General features: G+C 52.1%; 1 protein-coding gene and 1 non-coding gene across 2 annotated transcripts in view; both read left to right on the top strand.

The window, feature by feature from the left end:
* LOC143694702 (uncharacterized) overlaps positions 1-16,193 on the top strand; it is a 33,990-nt gene extending 17,797 nt beyond the window's left edge. The window contains 3 exon segments of the mRNA XM_077182700.1: positions 5,292-6,758; positions 15,464-15,514; positions 16,096-16,193. Coding sequence (XP_077038815.1) covers positions 5,292-6,758; positions 15,464-15,514; positions 16,096-16,193 — 1,616 coding nt within the window.
* Positions 16,194-21,391: 5,198 nt separating this feature from the next.
* On the top strand, positions 21,392-21,544 carry LOC143694735 (5.8S ribosomal RNA). The gene has a single exon (XR_013183386.1). It is a non-coding gene; the product is annotated as a 5.8S ribosomal RNA (ribosomal RNA).
* Positions 21,545-22,056: the final 512 nt, after the last annotated feature.

Raw genomic sequence — 22,056 nt, 5'->3', positions numbered from 1 at the left:
GCAGTCAGGGAGGGACAACGAAACAACCTTCCAGCACGAGAAAGAAGTGGCATGAGGAGAGGTCCCCGGGATTTAGGAGGACCCCCAACTGGAGGGAGAGAAGGAACAGTGTGCTACTATTGTGGTGGAAAAGGACACATGAAGAGGGAATGCCGAAAGAGGCTTTAGGGATGAGAAAACGTTCAAAGAGGATTAGGGGGGTCAAGGGCTCTATCTATTGGGGATGCAAATGTCATCGGAGCCCTTGGTAAAACTTAAGGTGGGTCCCCAGCAAACCCCCATATCCTTCCTTGTAGATACAGGGGCTGAGAGATCAACAGTTCAATCTTTGCCCCTGGGATGTAAGATTTCACCTTCCACACTACAGGTTATTGGGGCAAAAGGAGAACCCTTCAAGGTTCCTGTAATTAAAGATGTTTTAATAGAATCAGAGAAGAAAATAGGGGTAGGATCACTGCTGCTGGTCCTTGAAGCTAATTGCAATTTATTAGGAAGAGATTTAATGGTGGAATTAGGGATAAACATAACTATTGAAGAAAAACAGCTGAAAGTCAGGTTGTGCCCCTTACAGGTCACTGACAAAGAGAAAATCAACCCAGAAGTCTGGTATACCCCTGATACAGCAGGAAGATTGAATATAGAGCCCTTCACAGTCAACATTCAAAGCCCAGAAATCCCAGTAAGGATAAAACAAGATCCCATGTCAGATGAGGGGCGAAGGGGACTAAAACCAGAGGTAGAACGGTTAATACAACAAGGGCTCTTGGAACCTTGCATGTCTCCCTTCAACAGCCCCATCTTACCTGTAAAGAAGCCAGACGGAAAATACCGATTAGTACATGATCTAAGGGAAATAAATAAGAGAACCATTACCCAGTTCCCTGTAGTAGCAAACCCCCACACATTGCTCAGTCAATTGAAACCAGATGATCACTGGTATAGTGTTATAGATTTGAAAGACGCCTTTTGGGCATGCCCCTTGAAAGAAGAATGTAGAGATTATTTTGCATTTGAATGGGAAGATCCCGATACCCACCGAAAGCAACAACTAAGGTGGACAGTGGTCCCACAGGGATTCACAGAATCCCCAAATTTGTTTGGGCAGGCACTAGAGCAAATAATGAAATCCTATACCCCAAACCAAGCAATAACCATTGTTCAATATGTAGATGACCTTTTAATTGCTGGAAAAAGGGAGGAATCAGTTAGAGAAGAAAGCATTAAGCTTCTGAACTTTTTAAGCATCCAGGGGCTGAAGGTGTCCAAAAGTAAATTGCAATTCGTAGAAGAAGAAGTGAAGAACCTAGGACACCGACTTAGTAAAGGAACTAAAACACTAGACCCAGGGAGGGTTAAGGGAATCCTCTCCCTTCCTCCCCCAAGAAATACGAGACAAATCAGGCAGCTATTGGGTCTTGTAGGATACTGCAGACAATGGATTGAAAACTTTAGTGGTAAAGTAAAATTTTTGTATGAAAAACTAACTGCTGAAGGTTTGATGAAATGGACTGAGAAGGATGATGAATCATTAGAACAATTAAAAGAGGAATTGGCTAATGCCCCAGTGCTAAGCCTCCCGGATGTTAGGAGACCTTTTATTTGTTTGTTAACACTGAGGCAGGAGTAGCATTTGGGGTATTGGCTCAGGACTGGGCCGGCAGTCGAAAACCAGTAGCATTTATTTCTAAAATACTAGACCCCGTAAGTAGAGGATGGCCAACATGTTTGCAGATTATAGTGGCAACAGCCCTCTTAGTGGAAGAACCTCTCAAAATTACCTATGGAGGAGAACTGAAAGTCTTTACCCCCCATAACATAGGGGCAGTATTGCAAAAAAAGGCAGAAAAATGGATAACAGACTCAAGACTTTTGAAATACGAGGGCATTTTACTGTCATCCCCTCAGCTGATACTTGAAACCACCTCTCTGCAAAACCCCGCTGAATTCTTGTTTGGAGATCCACAGGAGGATTTAACTCATGACTGCCTACATAGCATAGAAAAACAAACAAAAATTAGGCCGGACCTCGAAGAGGAAGAACTGGAAGAGGGAGAAAAGTTATTTGTGGATGGGTCCTCTAGAGTTGTTGAGGGAAAGCGAATCTCTGGATATGCGATTGTGGGAGGTGAAAATTTGGAAATAATGGAATCCGGACCTTTGAGTCCTAGTTGGTCAGCCCAGGCCTGTGAGCTGTATGCAGTATTGCGGGCTCTAAAATTCTTGGAAGCTAAGGTTGGGACCATCTACACGGACTCAAAATACGCCTTTGGAGTGGTACATACCTTTGGGAAAATTTGGGAAGAAAGAGGGTTAATAAACTCCCGAGGAAGAGAATTAATACATCAGGAACTAATTACTCAGGTACTACAAGCTTTAAGAGGCCCAAAGAGAACAGCAATAGTACATGTTAAAGGACATCAAAAGGGTCTCTCCCATTTGATCAGAGGAAACAACACAGCAGACAGAGAGGCAAAGGAAGCTGCTCTCAGAAAATTCCAGGATCAGGGGATAAGGAGAACGCGAGATGATGAGAAAGTTCGAGTCCTGAGCTTTACAGCCCAGGAAAAGGAGAAATTAGACAAAATGGGAATAAAAGAGAATGGGGGTATTTGAAAATTGCCAGACGATAGGGAGGTACTGCCAAAATCTATAGCCCGAAGAATAGTGCAGCAGCTGCATGACCAGACTCATTGGGGAACCCAAGCCTTAGTAGATCAGTTTACTATTAAGTACATGTGTATAGGAATTTACGATATAGCAAAACAAGTAGTTAGGGGATGTATAACATGCCAAAGAGTTAACAGACATCAGGCTCGAGAAAGGATTCCAGGAGGAAGGGAATTAGCACACCGACCTTTTTCACATATACAAATAGATTTCACCAAGCTACCAAATGTAGGGAGATACAAGTACTTATTGGTACTGGTAGATCATCTAACCCACTTTGTAGAAGCATATCCTACATCATGGGCTACTGCAAATGTGGTGATTAAAACCCTGCTGGAAGAAATAATCCCTAGGTATGGACTAGTAGAAATATTAGACTCTGATAGAGGTCCCCATTTTGCAAACAAAGTACTGAGAGAGGTAACCAGGGCCTTAGGCACTAAATGGCAATATCACACCCCTTGGAACCTTCAAAGCTCAGGGAGGGTGGAAAGGGCAAATGGAGAAATCAAGAAGCAACTCATCAAGCTCATGGTAGAAACGAAAATGTCTTGGGTCAGATGTTTACCCATGGCATTGCTAAACATTAGAACCCAACCTAGGACGGATGTGGGAATCTCTTCTTTTGAAATGCTTTATGGAATGCCTTACGACTTAGAACTTCTGGGGAACCATCCTTGCATCCAGGATAGTCAAATTCAGGGTTACATACAACAGTTAATGAAACAGAGGGAGGAATTAAGACGAAAAGGGCTATTGGTACAAAGACCCCCTTTGGATATAATAATGCATAAGCTTAAACCCGGAGATAGGGTCCTAATTAAGACTTGGAAAGAGACATCCCTAACACCCCAATGGGAAGGTCCCTATGTTGTCCTGTTTACCACAGAAACAGCCATCCCAACTGCTGAAAAAGGCTGGACACATGCCAGTCGAGTGAAAGGACCCATCCCTGCAGACACCCCTTGGGAGGTGACCAGTCGCCCTGGAGATCTACAGCCAACCCTTCAGAAGGCACAGGAACCTGCGCCAGCTGGAAACGTGAATGACTGAATTAGGGGACAGAGAACTGTACCGATTGAGACTCTTGGTAAGAAAACCCCTACAGGAACTGGAACAGGAGTTCAAGTGCCCTCTGCCGTGGAAAACCTGGAATGAACTGACGCTTGCTCTTTCAGTAGTGGCTGAAGTGAGGCGAGAATTATTAAATTACACCGAGTGTCTTAACTGTCGGGAATCTTCTTGTCGGGCATGGGTAAAAATCTTTTGTGGGGGCTGTAAAGACAAATGGTGGATTCTCCAGTCACATTTGGTGGGGAGCACATGGTGTCTTACTTGTGATTGGGATTGGAGAAGAGCAAATCCATTAAGGGCCTTAAGAGAATTTATAAGGATCCCTGGAGAGCGGGTGATCCCTGACAGACAAGCAGTGTCACTAGTTGAAAATCTAGAACAGAGAAGAGATTGGGCCCTGGCATGGGAATTCCAACACCAATTGCATAGGATCACACACCAAAACCAGACAGTCATATTAACTACCTTGTGTAAGAAGGGAATCCATGTTCCTCTGGGGTGGCAAGTGAGGCCTGACGAGTGGAATAGCACGATTCGTCGCTATTCCCGAGTCTATAAACAACAAAAATGTAGAGAACGTAGGGGAGAACGACGTAACTCTAGGAAGACAGGAGAAAGGGAATAAAAAGGCAGAGAGTGGACCCTAAGTAGGTGTGGGACTCAGGCCCTGTAAAGCTTGCTAGGGACGGCAGAGAGTCTGTCATAAAATCAAAGAAATCCTTTACAGGAGACCCTTTGCCTGGAGGCCTGACAGCCTGCCCTTAGGAGTGGGGGCAGGAGTTAAGGAGAAAGCCCAAATAATGCACCCCTGAAGACTACCCCTGCTGCCGAGAAGATAATGATCCCTGCAGAGCGACGTACCCGGGCTGGCAGGCGAGGCAGAGAGGTAAGGAGTAGTGGGGGAGAGCAACAGAGCACAGGAACAGGAAGGGAGCACAGGAAAGCCCCAGGTAAAAGAGATATGAGTACAAAAGGAGAAAGAAATTTGTTGCTAGGACCCTGCCCTGCTTGGCGAGCTACCTTAATTATTATAACCCTGAGCCTCCCGGCTGCCTGGGGAAACCCTCAGCAGCTTTACAAAGAGAACATGATCCCCCTAAATAAAGGGACCCTGACCCCTGACTGGTCTCAGGCCTTTTTGCAATCTACCGGATCTATGGGAAATACCACAGGTTTAAGTTTACTAACATTAGTACTGCATGACAGTCTGCCGTACGCTAGACACGAATGGAAGAAGCAGAAAACCTGGAAGCTTCAAGGAGTAGTGGGAGAACAAATTAATATTGGATGTCGAATGGTTAATGGGTCTGACTGTACTAACGTGATTGCAATCAGTGTTTCCATGGGTCAGGAGGATAAACAAATAGCAGATTGTGCATACCCAATCACACGAGACTGCTGGCAAAACCTCACATTAACTCACACTGCAGAGGTAGTCTGTCTCTGGTCGAAAGATACACAGGGCCTTTCTTTTAAATTTATAATAGATACTAAAACGCACTCTACCACTGCTGAACCTCATAATATCATCACTCCATCTGTACCACCAGTTATACTCACCCCAAAAATTTTCAAAATTGGACCTTATATAATCAGGAAAACTGGTCAACAACAAATATTATTCAATCCAGTATGGTCTCTCAAACAGGTCGAACTGCTGATGCAGACCAATGTTTCAGACATCCAGCCAGCTTGTTCTCCGTTTTTGCAAACATCCTTTGAAGGCTGGACCATTTGGCTGCGGAAACGCAGCTCTTTTAAACCAAGGAAACTTAGAGATGTGACCGGTGTTCTAGGTACAGGATTGGGAATCCTGAATAGCATTGATTCGGAAGTACTAATGAACAAATTGGCTGCTACGACTAGAGATCTGTCCAAATTACAGCAACCACTGAAGTCATCTCTGTTAGCCTTGGGGACACACCAGTGGATGCTGTCAAACATTTTGCCAAAGTGGGAAAGAGTAAATGTGAACGATCACAAATTGGTGATTGATGCACTCAGTGCTGCACAAAATAATGTTTCCTTAGCCCTCAGCTGTATCCACGCACAATTGTGGATGCAGTCAGTTTCTGCCTCTATTATAAGAGAAGGCGAGGAAGGCACTTTCCCCACAGAAATTCGGAAAATAATCTGGGACAATGCCAACGATTTTGAAAGAGAATTCCAATCCTGGTGGAAACTGGTAAATTTTACCTAGAATGCTATTTCAAATACAGCTACTGCTTTTGTCTTGACCATGCACAATGCCTCTGTACATCTAGTTTTTCCTGTTATTGCATTAGGAATAAACCATGACGGAGCTGTCCTCTATCCTATAGAACATAGGGGATGGGCCCGTCAGTTTGATGACAAATGGCAAACTGTTGATTTGGAATCTTGCATTATCCGAGAACAACTGGGGTTCATCTGTGAAGGCAATGGAATTATAGCTCAAGATATCTGTTTAGACACGGAGCAAAAGATTTGTCATTTTGAGATTCGTCCTAACGAGACTTCTAAAACAGTTCTTATATACATAGGCAATGGATGTGCGTGTTTTAGAACTATTTGTGATTCTGTGCTTGTAGATGATATTGTGGTGGATACAAAGAATCACTCAAACTTCTGTGCTTGTAACTTCACTAAGATTACAGGGTGTGAAATCGCTTATGAAGCTAAAGTCACCTCTCACCACCTATTACAATCCAACTACAGACTGCTTCACAAGCTAATGCCCACTCCGATTGGGATGAACTTCACTCTAGTGAGACAACTGATGCTCCATCAAGACCTGATCCAAATCCTCGAGAGAATCAAGGAAAGCAGACAGAAAACCCTAGTGACTGTTCATCATGACGTAGGAAAAATACACCGGGTTATAGAGAGGGTAAAGCAAGGTGGCGAGCACAGGTGGTGGGATACCCTGTTCGGGTGGTCTCCTACTACCACAGGTGTCCTAAACAGTATATGCCATCCCATTGTTGTTCTTTTGATTCTGATTGTGCTTGGTTTTATTTTGTCAGCAGCTCTATTCAGTATGAATTGGAATATGATGAAAAAGCTAAGGAAATTAGCATCGATAATTAGTGCACATAGCTTAACTGAGGAGGAAACTGAGTTAACGCTTGCTAGGAAGGAACTAAAAAGATTTAATGAACAAAATTGGTAAAAAAAAAAATGGGGGATTGTAATAAGTAGCAATACGTTTGTTCATTAATTTAATCAATAGCTAAATAATTGTACAATATCAAAGCAATAACTACATAGCTAAAACCGCTTGATTTTAAATGTATAGCCACATATGGTTCACATGTGGTTGCTTGGCTTGCAGGAATCGTATAGTGCTTTGGGAATTCCATGGTAAAGAAAAGTTCACCTAAGAGGTCACAGACGAGAGCTGTAATAACAATCCCTAAACTCACAAGAATTGCTTAGGCTTGCAGGAATCGTATAGTGTTCTGAAAATTCCACTGTATAGGTATGCCTTAGAAGGAAAAGTTCACTCAGCGGTTAAAAGAGGAAGACTTGGAGCCTTCATCCCACGACCACCAGAAGGCAGAAAAAGACCCCCTAGCAACTGAACGAGCAAGTGCAAAAGACAGACCACGTCATCCCTGGACCCGGGAGAAAAAGACAATAAAAGGTGAACTTTGGGGATAGGAACGGTGCAAGCCTAGAGGAGCGGAGACTCCCGGCTGCCCAGTGCTGAACTTTGCTTATTCTTGCTTGCATAATAATAAATTTATAATTGTATGATCCTTGAATCCAGTGAATTCATTTATCACCCTTCCTTCCTTCCTTCCTTCCTTCCTTCCTTCCTTCCTTCCTTCCTTCCTTCCTTCCTTCCTTCCTTCCTTCCTTCCTTCCTTCCTTCCTTCCTTCCTTCCTTCCTTCCTTCCTTCCTTCCTTCCTTCCTCCCTCCCTCCCTCCCTCCCTCCCTCCCTCCCTCCATCTTTAAAGTGATGTTGGCATTTTTAGATTAGAGTAAAAACTCACTGTCTAACATAGGTGATAAGTATTGAGAAGTTATTGTAAATAGTGTACACGTAGTTTTTAGTATAAAAAGATAACACCACACAGTTCCCCATGGTCCCTCACAGGCCCCTCATGGCTCCCTCACAGTTGCCCAAGACCCCTCACAGCCCCTCACTGTGGATGCCATGGCACAGAGAGAGAGAAACAGCAAGTGTTTCTCACAGCAGCTTGTGAGAATTATTAGCAAGTTGTAAGAATGTGAGAACTTCAGTATAAACAATCCGCAGGTGGTGTTCTTCTACTCCGTCTTTCTCTTCTTCTCAAGGACGGTGTCTAAAGAATGTGTTTTTGTTAACGAGTCAATCAAACAGAATATATCGTATCACTCTATAAAAACCGCACGGTTCTCTTGAATTAAACCTTCTTTTAATCTTTCTGCAATACTGCCTCCTGCCTGTTCCTGTGTCATTCTGGGCGCAAGAGGGACACCTCAGGGCCCTTCATGGCCCCTCAGGGCCCCTCACAGCTCAAGGCTCTTCACGGCCCCTGAGCCGCCTCCGGCCCCGCCATTGGCGCCGCTCTTTGCTGCTCTTTGCCAATGGCGGCCCGAGTCTGCAGTGACGTCACCACTCACCGGGCAAAGGAAGGCCTGGGGCTGAGGTGCCCCGGGCTGGCCGGGAATGGGGTCCGGGCGTCCCCGGGCTCATGGAAACGGGGGATCCAGGGGCTGGGAGAGGAGGATACCCGGGAAAGGGGGTGCAGGGGGTGTCAGGGCAGAATAAGGGGGTGCAGGGGGTCCTGGAACTGGGGAAGGAGATGCGAAGGGTCCCAGTGCCCAGGAATGGGCATTCAAGGGGGTCCCCGGGGGGCTCCCCAAAGCCCCTCCCAGGGGGCAGCAGGAGCTGGCTCAGGAGCTCTGGGCAGAGAAAAGGGGGTGACCCCGGCTTGGGGGGGACATGGGGGACTCACCCACGCTCCCGGGGGGACACGACCCCCGGGGACCCCCCCTCACCTTGTCCCGCAGGGGAGGCCGAGCCCCAGCCCAGGCAGACGAAGCCACCGAGCCCCGGCAGCATCTTGGGGGGCGTGCGGGGCCGGGAGGGGCAGGATCCGGGAAAGGGCGGCGGCTGCCGGGTTCCGCGGCTGCCTGGAAACCACGAAGGCGGCGGCAGCGTCTGTGACAGCGGCGCGGCCTCAGTTGCCTGAGAACGCGGCCCTGGCTGCTTGTGCGCAGCCTGGGCTCCTGCAGGCGGCTTCACTGGGCCATTCGCCAGGGGAATTGTTCGCGGAGCATTGGCCTCTGCAAAGTTCCTGAGCGTGCAGAGCATTGGCCTCTGCAAGGAGTTCATCAGCGTGCAGAGCATTGGCCTCTGCAGAAAGTTCCTGAATTTCCTTTGGAGGTAAAGATTGACTCAAGTTGAACTTTTTGGTTTTGTCTCATCTGCACTCTGAGAGAGAATGCCAAAGGGAAATACAGGATAATGGGATAATGCCCGTCTTCTGGTGCAGCAGTTCAGTGGTCTGCACTGTCACAGACATGTTTTATGAAAAATCCTTTGGGTTTTTTCTCCTGAGAAGCTGAGAGACCTCAGGAACCAAATGTAAACAATGGTTATCTGCTGCTGTGGAATGCAACAGGTGCATCTGTGATTGGTCTCCTAGAGTTGTTTCTAATTAATGGCCACTCACAGTCAGCTGGCTTGGACTCTCTGTCTGAGACACAAGCTTTTGTTATTCATTCTTTCTTTTTCTATTCTTAGCTAGCCTTCTGATGAAATCCTTTCTTCTATTCTTTTAGTATAATTTTAATAGAATATATATCATAAAATAATAAATCAAGAGTCAGATCCTCATCTCTTCCCTCATCCTAAGACCCCTGGGAGCACCACCACAATGCACAGCTGAGTGGATGAACAATATATGCTCTACGGATTGTGCATTTTTTTTTTTGCACTGAAGGAATGCAACATTTTCTAAATGTACTGGTCTATACTTTTTTTTCCCGTCTAGTGGTTGCTTAAAGTGCTTAAAGGTGAAAGAGGTCTGTTCAAGTTTCATCAAGTTTCAGTGGGTTGTTATCATCTGGTTATTACAATTTTTAGGGAGAGGGCTGTGAATTGAGGTGCAATTGAGACCATATGCCAAAATCAATAGTCTGGATTTTATGTAACAGTAAATAGGAGGAAGAGAGAGAGAAAGGAAAAGAAAAAGAAGCGGGGGGGTGGCAGGGGGGGGGATGGGGGGTTGGGAAGAAGGGGAAGAAGGAGAGTGACAGAGACAGATGAAGTGAAAAACATCACCATTCCATGGATCCCATTGGCATACCATAAAATCCTCTTCTGGTCTTCTCTGTGGTGAGGTCTGGCAAAACGTAAGACTCCAATGGATTCCTGCAGATTTGGGCAAGGTGGGACCTCCCAGGTGCCTCCCTGGGGTGGGGCAAGTTGGACTCTGTCTATTGCTACTTTCAAATAATATAAAATCTTTAGCATCTGTCTGTCCTTTGAGTCTGCCATCAATTGGCTTCTGGATTTTCAGATCTGTTGTGTTACTTTGCGTGCCCTGCAGTCGTCTGGTGCAAGGCCTCAGGAATGGGTCTGGGGGCACTGTGGAGGTCTTTGATGGGAGGTTTGTGTGCAAACCTGGCCTCAGCAGACGAGTCTGTGGCTATGACTTGTCCACCTTGAAGGCAGACAGAGCTGATTTTCAGGACAGCTGCTGAGTTTGGCTTTGTTGTGGAAAGGTTTTTCTCTGCAGCCTTGTTTACTTCTCCCCAGCCCTGAGCTAATGGGACAATAGTGTCACCTTTGTCTTGTCTCAAGTTCCCTTCGGCAGCTTAACTCACAGTGCCAAGTTCCAGTCCAGAGGCATTTTCAGGGAAGGGTGGGCTTGGGTGGTCGCAGCTTCTTTATACAGTTTTGTCCCAATGGGCAGAAAGTCCTTTATAACAATTTTTAAGCCATTAGCCATAACATTCCAGTCTCTCCCAAGTCCTGTGAGGAGCAGCTGAGAGATCAGGGGTGCTTTAGCCTAAAGAAGAGGATGTCCACTCCAGCTATTTTAAGGTAATATTTAGGCTGCAGCTTTGTCTGTTCTAACTATTCTTAATGTTCAGATTTTTAGCTCCAGGTTTCAGTATGATCCATCTTTGAATTGCACAAGGCAGCCCTATAGTTCAAATAAAGTCCAACTAGAGGCCTAACATACTAGCTACTTACACCAAACAAGCCCTTAGCTACTTTCAAATCATAGAAAATGTTTAGCACCAGTATATGCCTTGACTCTGCCATGAATTGGGTTCTGGATTTTCAGAGTTCCATTGTTGCTTCTTCCGGTTTTGTTGAGGCATTGTCACTCATCTGGGAGATGCTGCCTTCAAAATGGCTTCTGGATTCCCAAAGAAGACCTCGACACCTCGTCTTTTTTCCAGAGAAAGACTGACATCTTTCACTGTAAGTATCCAGTGGGCTGTGTTAAGGCTGCAAACTGCCCTGATGTCCCTGCTCTCCCTGCCCCTGCTTTAGTGCAAGCAAGAAAATGCTTTAAGTAGGTAATAAGCAGAAATATTCTAGTAAGGCTACGAAACGCATGTAATAAACGACACAATTATGAAGGTTTCTTTTCAGATGAATAGAGAGGGGGAACTGTGGGAATCCACAAAATTAGAGGGTTTTGGGAAAGCTGCAAAAGGCAAGCCTCAGATACAGTAGAACTGTGATTAGAGCTAAGCAGCTGCCATGCGATAGGTCAGCAGAAAAATTATTTAAAAAGTAGAAAAGCAAGGACAAATAGAACAATGGTCTGTGTATTAAGGCTTGTCTAGAACAACTCCCTAAGCTACAGAAAAGTTTATCTAGCAAGATATTAGGAGGGTTAAAGCTTAATAATGGAGCTCTGTGCATTGTGCTTTAAGGCTTACAAGCAGGTATTGTATTCAAAATAAGCAAGCATTGTTTGAACCAAAAGTACGTGTGCTTATAGTGGTTGGATAGAACTACTGTCAATGTGCTTTTGCTTTGTGTGATTGGTCAAGAAACTTAGAAAGGAAGTTGTAACATGAAGTTCTTGGTCTGCCGCCTGGGATGTGAGCAGGTGGCATCTTCCCATTGTCATAACCATGTAATGAGAGTGATGCTGGAAAATAAAACAGCTCAAGGCAGTTCCACAGCAGTCCTGTCTCGTTTGTGATTTTTAAATAGCCCCCTGCTGGTGTCAAGACCAAGCAGCTCTTGGACACCTGAGCATGTTGGGGGGGAAGGTCAAACTCTGCCCAAAGCCCTGTGAGACAGGGCTGGTCCCAGCTGGAAGAGCTTCCAAAGCAGCTGTTCTCTCCCAGCTCCTGTGTGGGCACGGATCCAGCCCTGCAGACACAGTGTACAGCAAAGCAAGTTATCTGCTGCAGCACATCCAGAAGAAAATGTCTCAGCACCTTTGTGTCCCAGATATCTTTTATGAAAAATCCTTTCCTTAGGATTTTTCCTCCTGAGAAGCTGAGAAGCCTCAGGAACAAAATGTAAACAATGATTATCAGCTGCTGTGGAATGCAACAGGTGGATCTTTGATTGGCCCATGTTGGATGTTTGTAATTAATGGCCAATCACAGCCCAGCTGGCTCAGACAGAGAGTCCAGGCCAGAAGCCTTTGTTATCATTCCTTCCTCTTCTATTCTTAGCTAGCCTTCTGATGAAATCCTTTCTTCTATTCTTTTAGTGTAGTTTTAATATAATATATATCACAAAATAATAAATCAAGCCTGCTGAACCATGGAGTCAGATCCTCGTCTCTTCCCTCATCCTAAGACCCCTGTGAACACCATCACACCTTTGTTCTGCAGGATGGTGGAAATCTTCCTGTGCTGGGAATTGTCCCCTGATTTTGGTTTACCATGTGTTGATGGTATCTCTCCCAAAGGAGTTGGCTTCTCTTGAAAGCTCTGGATTGGTAGGAATCTTGAGGGCTGTACAGTTCTTTCCTGCTCCCTGGAGCCAGGGCCACAAAGGTCCCTTGGTGTCTGGAGCTCACTTGACTGAAGATGCCCCACTGCTGAGGCTCTGTCCAGGAGATCCCTGTGTTTTCTTCTCTGTAGGGGTCTGTGAGGCCAGAGAGAGAAAACAAATGCTAATTAACAGAGAGAACTACAACTTGGACACATTCCTGTGCTCCTCCCTCTTGGTACAACGTTCCTTTCTTGCCTCTCTTGGACTCACCCAGCAGTGATATCTCCTTGCTGTGAGTTCTCAGTGCTGTACAGGGATGGAGTCAGGGCAGTTCTGAGAGCTCCTCCCCATTCTTTGAAAAGGTCACTGCCTCAATCCAATGAAGCTAAAGAGGAAAGAAATGCCCAAAGAGCAGAAATCCCCAACCATGTCACATGCAATCACGGAGAAGCTGATGGGACAGAGCCATGTGGTTGGAGTATGTGTATTGCGCTCTGTATTGTAAATTTATTGGTGCTGAGTATTTCAGCAAGCAACTTCCAGGGCTTCCAGGACTGTCCTGGACAATGTGATCACAAATTGTTCACCAGTGCCACTTGTTGAAGAAAAGCCTTTCTGAACAAGCCCAACTCTGAGGCTCTGTCTGGTTTATTTTTGCCTTTCAGCTGCTTCCCTCGAAGTTCCTGTGGGAGAAGTTTCTCACCATGAAGAAGAAGGCCAGCACTGGTGGGAGTTTTCTACCCAGAATTGGCCCATTTGTAGACCTGGGGAAGACTGGTCCAAAGGTAGCCTTTTCCTGCTCTTCTCCTTTCTGTTTGATGGGAAGTTTGAAGAGGGTGTGTGCTTGTGACAGGCTTGCCTCCAGCAAAATACTTCAGTGTGCAGGTGCTGTTGTCATTGCAAGCTGCTGTTAGAGGTGGGCTGGGAGTCCTGATCTGCACTCAGCCAACACAAATAAGCTCTGCTGAAGCTGCCTAAGTGTAGCTGCCATTGCTGAAACAATGGGGGGAAGGCCGGGGACACAAAGGAACAGCATTGCCATGTGCCATTCTCCTGCTGAAGGAGCCACCTCTTGCTTTGGTGTGGTCACCATCAAATGCTCGGGGTCACAGGATTCCCTCCGGAGTGGCAGCGTTGGCCTTGGAAGGCCAAGGACCTGCAGGAATGACTTCAGCTTTAACAAAACAAATTGCCTTTATGCTTTGGGCTGGAACAATGTGTTGGAGCCTGAGGGGGTGTTAGATTTTTCAGGCTGCCAGATGTACAGGGGAGTGGCCCTGGGCAGAGGGGAATGGATGTGCTTTATCTGGATCAGTGCCTTCTTAGAGGTGTGTTTGAAGCTGCTTTTCTGGCAGGACTGGCTCAGTAGAAAGCACAGTCCCAACGGGGAGGTGACTGAGGTGGGCTGATGTTATGAATGAGGTCCCTATGTGTCTAATTTAATAAACCGACATTAGAATTTAGCAGCAATTTTAATTGAGCAGCAATTTTATATGAAATCATGCAATCAAATATAATCAAACAGATACAAAATAATTTGGCAGTGGTTTGGATAAAGCATAAGCAAAACCAGTCAGGATACAGGGGGGTTTTCTCACCCTGCCTCCCATTCAAAAGATAAAGAATCCAAACACAAATTATAGACTGGATGTTAATACATATTCATCACTAATTTTTTGTCAATCTCCTCCTATTTTTGATTCTTGAAATCTATGTCACTGGACTGCACAGTGCATGCTCTGCTTGCTTCTAAGGGGTCTTTTGGTTTTGGTGGTCACTTCCCACGAAGGCTTCTCCTCATCATCACTGTCCTTTGAACAACCCCACAAGCTGCACATGCACCCCAAGTCTTGTGTTATAGAAGCCAGCATTATATTCCAAAAAGAAGCCTTATGATTTCATTGATAGCTGGAATCATCCCAATTTTGTCCATTTCAAGGCCGATTCTTTAATTATCCTGAGGCCTATTGCCTTTTGGGATGTTACTTATCTCAAACTACATCCTGCATCCTGTTTCCTCATGAACATCTGAAAACATCTGGTTTGTGTCACTAATTCCATATCCTTTTCCTCTATTACTTTTTAACAAATATTTTCTAAAATATTTAAAATATAGTTACAATCGTTAGCACAAATGAGATTCATCTATCACACTGTTGAGCAAGAAATTGGCAGCAAGAGCCATGTAACACACTGGTTAAGGATTGCCCAGACAAAGCGGGGGAGAGTTTTCTCCAAGCAATGCCTCTGCTCCAGAATAATTTGCTGCTGTTTTGGGCCCGTGCGTCCGCCTCGGCGGTGGCGGTGGTCCCTGGCTTGCGTTGTTAAAGCCGTCGCCCTTCCTCGGCCTTAAGCCGGGGACCTGCGTTGTGGTGGGCAGAATTTTTTGGCCTAGTTTGATTTTTTTTTTTTTGCGGGCCCGGCACCCGATGGAGACCCCCCCGGACTGGTCCTGGGCAAGGCGGCGGCGCCTCGCCTACCTCGGTCGTGGCCAGATCGACTGAGCCGCTTATGCCGGGTGGGGCCGGGTTTGCCGCGCCGGGTCCGTTGCTTTTTGTTGAGGCGGGCGGAGTTGGGGGGGCGCCCGCCAGGCCTCCGCTGGCCTTTTTATTTTTCTCTCGCGGCCCTAAGCCGCGGCACCGAGAAGCGTTGCGACGAAGGCGCGAGCAGGATGCCGGTGGGTCTGTTGTGAGGAGGTAGTGAGGCGCGTACCTCGGACCACCCCTGGGCCCCCGGCCTCGCGGCCCCCGTGGCTAGCACGGGTCGTTGTGAACGTGCCTCCTTGTGCCTTTTAGTTCGTGCCGTCCCCCGGCTTTTTTTTCCGGAAGGGAAAGCCAACCGCTGCGAGGCCGGGAGAAAGCCGGTGGCCTGTGCGCCAGGTCGGTGGCACTTTTTCTCGCACTCTCGGCCGGGTTCCCCGGGCCGGAAGCGGGGGGGGGGGGGGGGGGGGGCTGCTGAGTCCCCCCCCACCCAGCGGGGGCCGGTCCAGTCCCGCCGTTGCCTAGCCGAAAGGGGAGCCGTTGTTGGCTGCGGGCGGGTGGCGGCAGCCCCCACGCTCCTCTGCTGCCGCTAGCAATCCGATCCGCAGGTGGGCTGGGGGGCCGTGGCCGTTGTCCCAGGACCGTGGCCATGGGGCCCTTGTCGCCGTTGGCGTGGCTCCTTCCCAGAGCCGTGCCTGATTGATGTGGCTTTTCGGGTGGCATCGGAGAGGGCCCCCGGCAGGCTGGCTCTCCTTCCAAGGCTTCTCTGTCATGGGGCAGAAGGGGGGTGGGGGTTCAGTGCTTGGGCCGGGCGGTCTCCTTTCCAATTCGCTTCCCATCGCAGGCGAGGTGTCGCCCCTCCCGCTGGCCTGGGGAAGGGCGTCTTTACCGTCCCAAGCTGTGTGACAGCCGCGTGGCCCTCTGAGCCTTCAAGTGTCCTTAAAAAAACACGTGAGGTGCCAGTGCTGGCCCCGGTCCAGGTAGTGCCCATGTGGGTGCCGGCCGCGAGCAGCGCCAGGTGGCGGTGCGGCTGGAGCTGAGCAGCGAGAGAGAAAAGAGAGAGGGCGAAAGTGCCTGAACCCGATGCGGCGCGGATGCGGGGGAACAGAGCCTAGTCTCAAACCGGGACGTGGGCCCCAGGAAAAAAAGCGAGAGAGAGAGAGAGAGAGACGAAACCTCGTGCTCCATCTGAGTGGCAAAAAGCTGCGCAGCGGTCCCTGCTCCTTGCCCGAGGCATCGCGCGAAGGGCTGGCTGCTGGGGTTGGCCGTCGCCGAGGGGTGTCCCTTGTGCGTGGCGCCGTTCCCCATCCCAGGCGATGCTGGGCTGCGATGCGGCTGGCTGCCATCCCGGCAGCCACGCCCATCGCCGCCACGCCGCCACCCGCCGCCGTGTCTTCGACCGCGATGCCGCTCCCGCGGGTCGGAGCGGCAAAAGGAGCCCAGGGCGGTCGGGGTTTGGCGCAAGGCGAGTTCGCCGCCGGGCCGGGCGCGTCCGGGTGCTCCGTCCGGGCACTCGCGCGACGCTTCGCGGCGCTGCCGTGGTTGGCAGCTACTTGGTTGATCCTGCCAGTAGCGTATACTTGTCTCAAAGCTTAAGCCATGGATGCCTAAGTACACATGGGAGGTACAGTGAAACTGCGAATGGCTCATTAAATCAGTTATGGTTCCTTTGGGCGCTCCTCTCCCGCTCCTTGGATAACTGTGGTAATTCTACAGCTAATACATGCCGATGAGCGCCGACCTCCGGGGACGCGTGCATTTATCAGACCAAAACCAAACCGGGCCCGCCTGGCAGCTGTGGTTACTATAGATAACCTCGAGCTGATCGCACACTCCCGCGGCAGCAACGACCCATTCGAATGTCTGCCCTATCAACTTTTGATGGTACTGTCTGTGCCTACCATGGTGACCACGGGTGGCGGGGAATCAGCGTTCGATTCCAGAGAGGGAGCCTGAGAAACGGCTACCACATCCAAGGAAGGCAGCAGGCGCGCAAATTACCCACTCCGGACCCGGGGAGGTAGTGACAAAAAATAACAATACAGGACTCTTTTGAGGCCCTGTAATTGGAATGAGCGCACTTTAAATCCTTGAGCGACGATCCATTGGCGGGCAAGTCTGCTGCCAGCAGCCGCAGGAATTCCAGCTCCAATAGCGTATCTTACAGTTGCTGCAGTTAAAAAGCTCGTCGCTGGATCTTGGGATCGAGCTGGCAGTCCACCATGAGGCGAGCCACCGCCTGTCCCAGCCCCTGCCTCTCGGCACCCCCTCGATGCTCTTAGCTGAGTGTCCCACGGGGCCCGAAGCGTTTACTTTGAGAAAATTAGAGTGTTCAAAGCAGGCCGGCTGCCAGCATACTGCAGCTAGGAATAATGGAATAGGACTCTGGTTCTATTTTGTTGGTTTTTGGAAACAGGGCCATGATTAAGAGGGACGGCCGGGGGCATTGGTATTGTGCCGCTAGAGGTGAAATTCTTGGACCGGCGCAAGACGGCCTAGAGCGAAAGCATTTGCCAAGAATGTTTTCATTAATCAAGAACGCAAGCCAGAGGTTCGAAGACGATCAGATACCGTCGTACTTCCGACCATAAACGATGCCCACTGGCGATCCAGCAGCATTATTCCCATGACCCACTGGGCAGCTCCCGGGAAACCCAAGTCTTTGGGTTCCAGGGGGAGTATGGTTGCAAAGCTGAAACTTAAAGGAATTGGCGGAAGGGCACCACCAGGAGTGGAGGCTGCGGCTTAATTTGACTCAACACGGGAAACCTCACCCGGCCCAGACACGGACAGGATTGACAGATTGAGAGCTCTTTCTCGATTCCGTGGGTGGTGGTGCATGGCTGTTCTTAGTTGGTGGAGCGATTTGTCTGGTTAATTCCGTATAAGGAACGAGACTCTGGCATGCTAACTAGTTACGCGACCCCCGAGCAGTCGGCGTCTAACTTCTTAGAGGGACAAGTGGCGTTCAGCCACTTGAGATTGAGCAATAACAGGTCTGTGATGCCCTTAGATGTCCGGGGCCGCACGTGCGCTACACTGACTGGCTCAGCTTGTGCCTCCCCTCCGCCGGCAGGCACAGGTAACCCGTTGAAGCCCATTGGTGATGGGGATCGGGGATTGCAATTCTTCCCCGTGAACGAGGAATTCCCAGTAAGTGCAGGTCATAAGCTCGCGTTGATTAAGTCCCTGCCCTTTGTACACACCGCCCGTCGCTACTACAGATTGGATGGTTTAGTGAGGTCCTCGGATCGGCCCCGGCGGGGTCGGCCACGGCCCTGCCGGAGTGTCGAGAAGACGGTCGAACATGACTATCTAGAGGAAGTAAAAGTCATAACAAGGTTTCCGTAGGTGAACCTGCGGAAGGATCATTACCGGTGGGGCTTGGCGCCTGCCGCGTCGTGCCGGGCCGTCTGGCATGCCACGCATGCGTGGTGTCACTCACACACCCGCTCCGTTCTCATGCTCGGCCCCCAGCTGCCGGCCCCGGTCGGCACCGGGGGCCACACGCCCTTCCCCTTTGCCGCACACTGTCAGCCCCAGAGAGAGAGACCGGAGGCGCGCGGCACCTCCAGGCGCAGGGGGTTGGAATTGGGAGAGGGGGAAAAAGCCACTTGGTGCTACGAAGCGCGCCACGTGCGCCCGCCACTGTGCACACAGGCGGGGCTCTCCACGCGTCATGGCTGGGTCTAGAAGCACAGCATGCTGGCCGCCGTAGCGGCAGCTTGCCCCCCCGCCCCCCACACCATCCTGGCCCACCCCGGCCTTGCACCGGTCTGCCGCCGCTCCGTCCCCGCCGGAGAGCGGGGGTGCGGCCGCGGGCCCCCGAGCCTCTCGCCACCGCGGCCGGTGCGGCCGAACGCTGGTCGCCGGTGTGCTGCGTGCGGGCGCCCTGGCGCGGCCCAAGTTCTCCCGAGCTCAGCTCTCCTCGGTGTGCATGCCAGAAAGCTGCCCAGGTGCCGGGAGGGAGGCGTGCTCGGCACGGCCCCTCCCGGAGGCGCACCCATCCCTTCCCTCGCTGCTTCGCCTGTTGAGCGATGGCCGGCCAGCCGGCCGTTGCACCCGTCGGCGGCCGAGGTGGAAAGGGCGAGGGAGCCGGGTGGCAGGGGCGCCTTCGGGGCTCGGAGGAGGCAGCTCCTCCAGGCTTCCCGCACCGGGGAGCGGGGCTTTTGCCGACTAGCAGAGTTCCCCACTTTGGGCCGAGCAGCCCCCCTCTCGCGCGTGGCAGAGGAGCTCCAAGGGCCAAGGCCTCCGGGTGTTCCGGGCCGTGCTTCATGGCGCACGGGCGCGTGCGCGCCTGAGGTATGCTCGGTGGTCGGGCCCGGGTTCCCCACACAGGCGGAGCGGCTCGAGCCACGGCAGCCCTCTCGGTTGCGCAGTGCTGGGCTACTGAGGGAAACCCCAGGCCCTGAGAAGGACATGGCGGTGGTGGTGGCAGATGTCGGGTGCGCCCCTGCTGGTGGACGCTCCCCCGAGGGCGGCAGCAGGGGAGGCACCCCGGCAGGGCCATGCCGGTCATTTCCCTCGCCCCAGGGCCAGGTACCTAGCGCTCCGCGCCTCGGCGGTCCCCCCAGGTTTTTTCCTTCGGCATCGTCAAACACTGCTGGTTTGCTGAAAAGGGCTGGCGGGGCCGGGCGGCGGTTTAAAGACTCGGGCGGCTTGGCGCAGCCCACTGTGGCGGCAGCGGTGCCGGCGGCGGTGGCAGCAGGCGCGCCGGGCAGTGGCCATACGGGGTGCCACTGAGGGGTGGGGAGCAGCTACTCCCACCGATCCCCTGCAGGGGTTGTCCCATCGCCACCGGCCGTGCTCCTCCGTCGCTGTCGTCGTCCCGCTGCGGGGGTAAACTGTGCCGCGCCTGGGAGGGGCGCCCTGCCCCCCCCCCCCCCCCCCCCCGGCTGCCCGTCCTCGGCGGAGAGGCTGCGGCACGCTGTCGGCCGCGGGAGCCGACCCACTCGCCTTGTCGTAACGGGCGACGCCGGCAGAGAGCGCGCACTCTCTGTCCTTCCTCGGTCGTGGGGTCGCAGCCACTGGGGCCCACCCGCTCTCTCTCCTCGGCCCGCTGCCACGGTCTCTGGCGCGTGGGGCGCCGCGTCCGTCGCGTCAGGCGCCTCTCCTCCCCTCAACGGCGTTTTCTCCTCAAACGCCCACTGGCCACACTGTCGTCCCCTGGCCGTCCCCTGGCTCGACCGCCCGCTCATGAGGGGTGAGCGCTTGGCAGGCCCTCCAGCAGCTGAGGCCCACGAGCACGGGCGACCCCGTGCCAAGCGGCAGCGGCGGCACTGCTCAACGGATGTCCCTCCCTGCAGGGACGGTCGGCCGGAAGGCGCCCGCCATCGCCCGGCTGCGGTCCCATCGTAGGCCCCGCTCGTCGCGTCCTCCATCGCCCTTCCTGGCTGCGTGTGGGCCGCAGGAAGGTGTGCGGGGCGGCCACGGGGGCACTTCTCCCTGCCCAGTCTCCACGTGAAAATGAGGAGAGCGGGCCTTGCCCCCTGGCTCAGCGCCGTACCGCCTTCTGCCAAGCACTTGCCTGAGGCAAGGGGCCCCGGCGGTGCGACGTGGCGGTCCTGGGAGTGCGGCCCTGGCGGTGACGGGGTCTGCCGTTCAGCCGGCCATGGGCGCCGGTGACGCTGGTTTCGGTCTCGGTGGCGCCCGCCTCCCGGGCTGGTGGCGGAGCGCGTCTGCCGGTCGCTCGCCCGCCCGGCAAGGAAGCGGTCCCGCAGGAGGCGCGCCGGCGGGGGCTGGTCGTTGTCGTGTGCCGTCTTGAGCCGGGGGAAGGCCGTGCAGTGAGCAAAGAAAAAAAAAAGCCGGCTCCACAGCGGCACGGCGGTGCTCCGCGAGGCCCGCGGAATCGGGGGCCGAGGGAGAACCGGCATGTGCAGGGGCTGACGGCCGCGCGCCCCCGGCCGCGAGCCGTGTGTGTTGTGCGTGTCATCCCATCAAAGCAAGAAGCGGGTGGGCCACCATGCCCTCCCGCGTTACGGTGCGTGCCGCGTGGCCCTCCGCGCGGATGCCAGGCCGAGCCCAAGCGCCTGGGCGGCCTCTGAAGGACGGCGTTTGTGAGGTCGGCGTTTCCCGTCGCAGGGGGATGCAGTCGGGGGCGCGGGCTCCCCCGCCTCTTGGCCGGCCTTCAGAGCGTGGGTTGCTCCAGTTTTTTTTTTCCCCTTTGGTTTCTGTGTGCTCGTACGGTCAAAGCCAGGTGCGCGCGCCCGCGCGTCCTCGGCACCAGAGTAACAAAAAAAGAGGCCGCTCGGCGTGAGCAGTGCCCGAAAGCCAGACAACTCTTAGCGGTGAATCACTTGGCTCATGCGTCGATGAAGAACGCAGCTAGCTGTGAGAATTAATGTGAATTGCAGGACACATTGATCATCGACACTTCGAACGCACTTGTGGTCCCGGATTTTTCCCGAGGCTACCCCTGTCTGAGGATCGCTTGACGATCAATCGCCATCGCGGGGCCACCCCGGCGGCATGGCTGGGGTCGCCTCCCAGGCCTGTCACCCGTGGCGGTGGCGGCAGCGGCGGCGTCCCGCCAGTGCCCGGAGGGAAGGCGGTCAGGGGTTCGGTGAGGGAAGCGCTTCCCTAGGCGGCCTCGATCCCTTCCCTGTGGCCAGGCAGGCGTCATCGTCATCGCGGTCGTCGTCGTCGTCGATGCGCAGGGCCTTCGTTCCCCTAAATGCAGACTCGGGGAGCGGTCCCTAGCTCCCCACTCCAGGAGCCAGCTGCTGGGGCGGAGCTCATCCTTGCCGGGACCGTGCCGTGGATGCGGTGGCACGGCGGCCTGGGGAGAGCGAGAGACAGCGTCGAAAGGTGCCGCCGAGGGCCGAGAGAAAGAGAGAGGAGGGTGAGACGGGGAGGCGAGGCGGGGGCCTCACCCCCGGCCTCCCCCTGGCACCAGCGGCTGTCTGCGGGTGTGTACTGAGGCGGTACTATGTTGTGCTGCC

This window comes from Agelaius phoeniceus, chromosome 8 (genome assembly GCF_051311805.1).
Source record: "Agelaius phoeniceus isolate bAgePho1 chromosome 8, bAgePho1.hap1, whole genome shotgun sequence".
In the NCBI taxonomy this organism is placed as follows: Eukaryota; Metazoa; Chordata; class Aves; order Passeriformes; family Icteridae; genus Agelaius; species Agelaius phoeniceus.
This window is presented reverse-complemented; position numbering and strand designations above follow the sequence as displayed.